Raw genomic sequence first — 7,958 nt, 5'->3', positions numbered from 1 at the left:
TAATGTACCTTCAGCAAATCTGCTGAAGACACCAAGCCATGTCATGCAGATAACCCACCAGAGGAAAGGGATGCCTTTCCAGAGATCTTGACAGGCTTGAGTAGTAGTCCCATGTGAACCTCATCTCATGAAGTTCAACAAGGCCAAGTACCCAAATACTATACCTGGGTTAGGGCAATCCCAGACACATCTACAGGCTGAGTGGACAGGTGACTGACAGCAGCCCTGCAGAGGAAGACTGGAGGTAATTCTGGATGAAAAACTCAACATGAGCCAGCAATGTGCACTTGCAGCCCATAAAACCAGCTGTATTCTGGACTGTATCAAGAGGAGTGTGGCCAGCAGATCAAAGGAGGTGATTCTCCTGTTCTACTCTGCTCTTGTGAGACCCCACCTGGACTACTGGGTACAGTCCTGGTGCTCCAAACAGGGAATGGAAGGGCATGGAACTCTTGGACCAAGTCAATGGCCAACTCCTGGCCATGAAGCTAATGACTGGAGCACTTCCCCTAAAAGACAGGCTGAGAAAGTTGGGGCTGTCCAGCCTGAAGAAGAGAAGGTTGCACAGATACCACGTAGCAACCTTACAATATCTGAGGGGGACCTAAAGAGAAGCCAGAGATGGACACTTCATCAGGAATTGTAGTGACAGGACAGTGAGCAATGGGTACAAACTGAAAGAGGGGAAATTTAGGTTAGATATTAGGAAGAAATTTTAACTGTGATGGTAGTGAGACACTGAAACAGGTTGCCCAGGGAGGATGTAGATGCTCCAACCCTGGCAGTGTTCAAGGCCAGGCTGGATAAGGCCTTGAGCAACCTGGTTTGGTGAGAGGGGTCCCTGCCCATATGGCAGGGAGGGTTGAGACTAGATGGTCAAGGGCCATTCCAACCCTTTAACACTCTATGATTCTATGATTCTATGGGTCTCTTTTCTTAGCACACTAAAGGGACATTGTTTTATTTTTCTCATTAAAATCTCTGTTTTGATCTGATCAGATGAATGAACCAGAAACAAAAGACTCTGTTAAATGTCTAGTATGCCTGTACCTTAATATGACAGAGCTTCCCACACATTTTCAAGTTCCATTACAGAGAAACTGAGCTGAGGAAACAGTACAAGGTTTGGAAATGTTTTGAATGCCTATATAATTTTATTGTTCTTTTAATTTTAGTTCAAGAAATATGTACTTTTATGTTATTTACCATATCATACCTGGTATGTAAATTCAGGCTGCTTGCTGGAAAACTGTTTTTTCCAAATGTAATATTTGGTGTTACTGTGTATTAATGTGAACTGAAAATATTTGTAATTTAAAAACTGATTATGTTCTTTAAGAATTGAACATTTAACAATATAGTCAGTGTCTAATGTATTAAAAACTTGTCACTTGAAAGTTCTGGACATTGATTTCAGTAGTTTGGGTCCCATTCATCAGTAGTCACATCAGATCTTGCCCAATATGTTTTGCTGCATTTGGTTCTGAATTAGTAGTCTCACTTTCTTCATCCAGTGAACAACACATACTTCCTGTTGACTTCAGATCATTTACTATTTGTTCAAGTGTAAATTGGGAGGACAACCAGACTTAAGGTCTCTTTTTCATCACTCCTAACAATCTTACATCAGTTTATATCTGCCAAACGTTTCATCAGGTGTAGAAATGAATAGAAAGGTTACTTCTGTAGCCACATAATAATTACTGCATTTGCCATTTAGTATAAATTGATTCATCCATTTAGCCATGTTTATCTTGCTATAAACAGTGAACTCCACTTCTCACACAGCTTATGTAAAGAACATTATGCAAAGAGGAACCAGGGCTTCAGACTGTGTTTAACTGTGTCTAGTCAGTACACTAGTCTGGGCTAGTCCAGGGACAGTTCCCATGGAAAGGCATAGTGGCTGAGAACCATAAGCACAACACACTCCAGAAAACTCAGTAAGTATCCTGGAGATACCAACTGCTTCCTGTGACTCCATCGTAAGACAGTAATTCTCCTGCGTTGCTCCAAGGATACAATTGGGATGCCAGCATTAATACCTGTAAACATATAAAGGTCCACAAATGGAAGATGTCATAGAACTGCCAGGCCTCACAACAGTATTAAAGCAGCATCATCATCAGCAGCAGGATTTATCTGAGTAGAAGACAGTGGTTTACCAGTGTTCACACACCTAGAGAAGCAAGTGCATTAGGAACTGTGTGAAACCTTTGTTTTCCAGCCCCAGGTACTGCTGTACACACCAGAATGGTAAGGCCTAGCTAGTGTGCAGCACTTGAAGGTATGTCAGAAGTGAAGGCCATCTGTCCATTCACAAAGAGACTGTACATGGACTGTTAAATATTTTAGGATGGCTGTTTTTTAGCTCTTAAAAAACTTTAAATAACTAAAGCAATAGAACTTATTATTTTATTAAAGGAAAAAAAAAAAACCCAACAGAAAATGGTCTTTTATATCCTTGTGTCTCCAGCTAGAAAAATGACAGAAATACCTTTTCTGTTATAAAAGCAACTATGTAAGATATGTTGAAAATTCATAGTCAAAAATAAAAATAAATACTTCAAGTTTTCCTTGTACCAGTCAAACAGGATTCATTGCAACTACAAGCTGACTGTATGAAAGTAAGGTAAGTGCCCTGAAGTGCATCGAAATAACAGTTACTGAAATGGGATAAACAAGTAGTAGGACCATGAGAAGTACAATCATTACACAAATGTTAACTGAAATTATACCTTATGATACATTAGTTCATAAAGTTATCTAACATAAGCAAGAGTAAGTAAGAAAATAATAGTCAACAGAAAAAATTCCAACAGTTTCAGTCACTTGTATCATCTCAATTTTCCTTTTCATAAGAATTATTCCATCAAGCTGTTGACAAATCGTATGTCAAAGTTTATTAAGACAGAGGAAAAACAAGGGTATCTGATTTTACACTCAAGTAATTGACAAATGCAAGTCTTTAACAATAAAGCTTCTATCAGAACCCAGGAAACAAAGCCATTATGCTGTGCAAACACCTTTCCATGAAGTACATACAGCTTGGGCAAATAATACTATTTCTCATATCTCTATTGCCTGAAGATAATTAACTCTGTTAAAATTTTGGTGAAACTGTTGCCCAAGTATGTGAAACTATTGCCAGGGATCTTTTATAAGGTATAGATAAAGGAGTCTGTGAAAATCTGTTTGTGTTAAAATGTATTATATTGAAAGAACAATACTTAATATTTTACTGAAGAATTTGCAACAATTTTTAACTTTGAAAGCTATAAAGTGAATTGAGTGGCAGTTTTGTGGGGGATTTTATTGGGTATTTTTGTTTTGTTTGTTTTTTGCCTTTTTTTTTTTTTTTTTTTTTTTTTTAGCTAAGCTAGAACATCACAGATCACACTTCAATCTGTGCTTGCACCCATCTAGTTGAATTATCACGAACTGGATCATCTACTGCTGCTAGGCAGCTTTCAAAGGTGATACTCCTGTCTGAAGCTCCTCTTAGGGCTGTAAATTTCATTTCTACATAGTAATTGTGCATTCTGTCCCTTTCTTCCTAGAATAGCAGAAATGCAGGATCAGGATCTGGAGGACATGATCTGCCCACCCAATTACTTACATAAGACCTGCCCCACAGCCATTGCTTTGTGCTCTACTGAACAGAGGCACAGAGGAAGTAGAAGAATAGTATTAAAACACATAACTCTGAAAGATAAAAGCCAAGATTTCTAGCAGAGAGTGGCAGTGTCCACAGTACAAGATCAGAAGGAAATTCTCTGAGTTGCGGAGAGCTCATCTTCCATGCTCCTTATTCTGCTGCTCTTACAGATTGTGTTCCTTGGTGCAAGCTAGAACACCCTAACAAGTCAGACATAACTTGTGACAGACATTCTTGGCTGAGCCATTTCACCTTTGGTACTTAAAGAAACAGGTCCCAGACATACTACTGTCTTTCAACCATATACCACACAATCTGACTGAACATGAACAGAATAAGACTATTTACATCTCCCATTTTGCACTAGGATTTTTTACTTTGGTTTTGGTCATAATCTTCTGTGGAAGTCATATGCATCAGTTAGAGAAGCCTAAATTTTTAGCTAGCAACATAGGTTTGTCATGAGGAACACACAAGAACAATGGACTAATTGACTAAACCCAGGATTTTAGCAAGTTCTTTCTACATTGTAAAATTAACATGTGCACAATGGTCTTGTGATAGTTCTAACAACCTTCTAATGCAGAAATACACACAATTCCTCATCAGAATAGTTAAGTCTTCAGTTCTGGAGAAAAAAGTGCAAACACCTTAAACCTGGTGTGCCTAGAAAAAAGCTGAGTACAAAAAATAAACAAGAGACAAAGCCCATATCCGTAATCTGATTTTACATAGCCTTACATATACTTTTCTGTGAAATATATGTTAAGTAAAAATGGTGATCTCATTCTTAGGTGTACCTGCTTGGTAATAATAGGCTACAGAAGTGGCATATTCTAAAATAAAAATACTCTAAAAGTATTCTAAAAGAAAAAGAAAGCCTTTCATGTTTCCTTAGTTGTCTTAAGTTTCATCCATGTGACAGCAGAAGTGAGCTGATAGGTGTTAACTGTCATTACAGAGAACATGAGTGCGAGTACACAAGTAAATGCAGTCTGCCCACTAGCTAGTTAAGACTAATTTCAAAACTCGTCATCTTGACTGGAAGATTAATAGCTTCTTCCTCCTGATTAAACATTGAAACCAAAATCATGGAACTTGCTGATGGTCTCCCTCACGTGCTAAATTTATAAACTTTTACGTGAGCCACTCTTCTACTATGGGCCACACTTCCTCATTCAAAAGCTTTTTCCGCTTTTCTAAGGCAATATGTAATCACAAACAATATAAAATTATTTTTTTGTAATGAGGACAGATCATACAAATCCCTTTTACTAGCAATCTTGTACAGTCTTGACTCTGTTGTACTGAACAGTAAAGAGGGGTTTGCAAAAATATCTACCACGTATTCTTTTAGAAGTTATCTAGAACCAAAGCTCAGTCTTACACCCTGCCCCAAGCTGTGTTCAGAAATTCACTTCATCTGAGCATTTTCTTGAAGTCACTGCTGTTCATTCCTTCTTCTTGCGTACCAGCCAAGGCAGGCACAGAATCCGACAACAGTGACAGCAAGGCCTAGGAGGAAGGCAATAGTATCTCCTGCGTCCAGGGCTTCAACTACTGGCAGCACCAGCAGCAGTGACATGAGGACCAGGAAAAGTTTTGAGGTGTTCTCGGCTGAAGGCATGCTGACAAGCAGCTGACCCCAAGGGGAAGTTAAATGAAGAAAGTGGTGGACAGCAGGTACTTCACTGGTATCTACAAGTAAAACAAAAGGAACGTTATATGATTTTCCTTCCTTCCCCCCTTCCCCCCAGATTTGTCTTGCCAAAAACCAACTGATCGATGCATTACAGTAATCTGTGTGGGGCTCATTAAATTTAGCTTTTATCTTCCCGATTACAAAGCAAATTACTTGTTAGAGACAACCACAGTGGATTTGCTATTGTGTTATGCAACTCTGTGGAAACTAATCTTTTGAAGACTTACCGTGAGGTAAAGTCAGAACAGGCTCTCCTACCTGCAGCCACCAGAGCCGGCTTACCTGGTGCCTTTCTACACGGGCCTGTTTCACCAGGTGTTTGGGGCCCGAAGGCTGCTGCAGGTCACTCACCCACACTTCCTAACACCGGGTATCCTCGGGATCCGTGAGCGTGGGCAGGCTGCGGTACACTGGGCAGGGCGTGAATTTAAGCTCCCGGGCAGGGCTACCGTGCTCACCTCACTGCGGGACAAACGCCCGTCGTGCTTCCGACAACTTAGAACGGTGCTCCCAGGGAGCACGCCGGGACCAGCCCTGTCCGCAAGTTCTTCCCGCGGGGCCGGCTCGTTCCGGGCTGCACACGACGGAACCCGCGCCGGGACACCCCGATACGCGGCTGCCGGCGCCGGACCCCGCCAGCCCCGGGCGCCCGCGCTTCCCGTCCGCCGCGGGGCTGGGGGCGGCCGCTGCTTGGGGCAGCCCCCGGCCGGCCCTGTCCGCACGGTGCCCCTCAGTCACCTCCTGCCTCCGGCTCCGCTGGGGCCGTCCCCGCTCCGCGCCGCCCGCGGGCGCTCAGCAGCCGAAGGCGCCGGCCCGCGCCGCCCCGCCGCGCCGCCGCCGCCCGGCCGCGGCCATGACAGGAAGAGGCGGCGGCGCGGCCGGGGGCGGGCGTGACCCGGCCGGGCCATCTCCGCTCGGCCCGCTCCACTGCCGCCGGCGCTCCCGGGCGGCTCGGGGCACGGGCGCCGCCGGTGGCGCCCAGGCCGGCCTGGGCCCGGAGAGATGCGGCGGGGCCGGGCGGCTCCCGGGAGCCGCGGCCGGCGGGGCCGGCTGCTGCCCGGGGCGGCTCCAGCCGGAGCGCCCGAGCGCCGATGGACCGTGGGAATGTCAGCGGAGAGAGCAGCGGCCACGTGCCCTCGCTGCGGCTCCATTGAAGTGAAAGTGTGCAAACACCGATTTGGGCTGGTCGTCGGATTTTTTCTACAAATAAACGAGTAGAAGTCATCACGAGTTTGCATCATTTCAGATTTAGGCCCTTGTGGTACCTAATGTGTGTACTAATATGTGCCATCATAACCAATTCCTACCCTGAGGAAAGCAGTTAAATCGGTTTTATATGGTGGAGAGCAGCCTGTGACCTTGTTAAAAAACTCAAAAAACCAACCAACCAACCAACCAAAACGAAGGGAAGTGTTAACACGTAATTAAGTGAGAGCACTCTCCAAGATCTTAACTCGTCCCAATTTTTATCTTATTTATGCTTTGAATAAGGCTGCTTATAGAAATTGCATATTAGGCTGTTTTGTTGGACTTAGGTAGTTCCTAAGCAGAGCCTGGTCTAATTTTTCAGTGTCAAAGGTGTGTGTCTAAGTTCAGATAAAAGACCAGTGAGAAATTATTATAAGTTTGTAGTATGTCTCTTTGCAGTGCTCAGAGCAATAACCCAAAGAAGCTGTTCTAATTTAATGTCAAAATCAGTATAGAATTTGTAATTCATTATGACAAGCCTTAACTCATGACTGAGAACCCATGAACTTAAAATGTTCCCTGTGACTTCTGTAAAAAAAGAAACTTTAATAAATATTTATCTTTAGCAAAATAGTTTCTAGTGATCGTCTTTAAAGAGAAATGGAGATCCAGATAGGGTCTTCAACATACATACAGCTTTGCCTCTGCCTTATAAAATGTCACTGTAATTGCTTTTGAGCAGCCATTCCTCATGGCTATAGGAACTTCACACATCTGAGACGGGATGTTACTCTTGTGCTAATCATAATTCTTTTATTAATACCCTTTTTTCTCTATCAGTCAGGATCCATCAGCTATCAATTGTCATAAATTATACATTTCCAGGGGTAGAAACATCTTTTTGCTCCTTTATTCCAACTACCATGAAAGCATCATCTTTATAAGCAGCGTTGCCTAGACTCTGATAATGCAAATAATAATGAATCAGTATAACCATTACCATCCTTTTTATTAATTAAATGCCTATTTCACAGTTTTTCAGATCTTAAATGCTTGATTCTTCGTGTTCAGTTCTGAAGGCATTTTCTCAATAAGCTGATACTAGATAAACTCACAGGAGAAAAATCTGGACATTTCTGAGATCATCATGGCATGGAGAAGTGTAATGCCATGATGCCTAGCCCATTTCCTAATCAGTCACAGATAAATCATAATCCCTAAAGAACCTGAAGAATGCAATTTAAGTGCAGGATGTGTCATCTCAATTACTGCTGTCGCCTCAGAAGAGTGGGCCTTGGTAGTCCTGGCCCTTTTAGTTCCTTGCTTAGCCTATTTACTGTTGATAAGTAATTGTTACACTGTTCTGCAATGTCAAAAAATGTTGAATTCATCCCTCTAAATTTCAGTGCT

At 42.6% G+C, this 7,958-nt stretch overlaps 1 protein-coding gene across 3 annotated transcripts; it reads right to left on the bottom strand.

Moving 5' to 3' along the window:
* Positions 1–4,369: 4,369 nt before the first annotated feature.
* Positions 4,370–6,185, bottom strand: SMIM30 (small integral membrane protein 30). Of its 3 annotated transcripts, none has more exons than XM_031507922.2 (2): positions 6,099–6,185; positions 4,370–5,356 (listed from the first exon to the last, which is right to left on the bottom strand). In XM_031507922.2, the coding sequence occupies exon 2, from the start codon at positions 5,283–5,285 to the stop codon at positions 5,100–5,102; it is 186 nt and encodes a 61-aa protein (XP_031363782.1). In that variant the 5' UTR covers positions 5,286–5,356; positions 6,099–6,185; the 3' UTR covers positions 4,370–5,099. The 3 variants fall into 3 exon arrangements, with proteins under 3 accessions (XP_031363782.1, XP_031363781.1, XP_031363783.1); XM_031507921.2 differs by lacking the exon at positions 6,099–6,185 and adding an exon at positions 5,819–5,983; XM_031507923.2 differs by lacking the exon at positions 6,099–6,185 and adding an exon at positions 5,712–5,801.
* Positions 6,186–7,958: the final 1,773 nt, after the last annotated feature.

This window comes from Lonchura striata, chromosome 5, assembly GCF_046129695.1.
Source record: "Lonchura striata isolate bLonStr1 chromosome 5, bLonStr1.mat, whole genome shotgun sequence".
Classification (NCBI taxonomy): Eukaryota; Metazoa; Chordata; class Aves; order Passeriformes; family Estrildidae; genus Lonchura; species Lonchura striata.
Note: the sequence above shows the minus strand (reverse complement) of the source record. Positions and strands in the feature narration are given on the sequence as shown.

Bases quoted from the DNA above. Each gene is read 5' to 3' on its own strand.
- SMIM30 (XM_031507922.2), bottom strand. From the start codon at position 5,285: ATGCCTTCAGCCGAGAACACCTCAAAACTTTTCCTGGTCCTCATGTCA.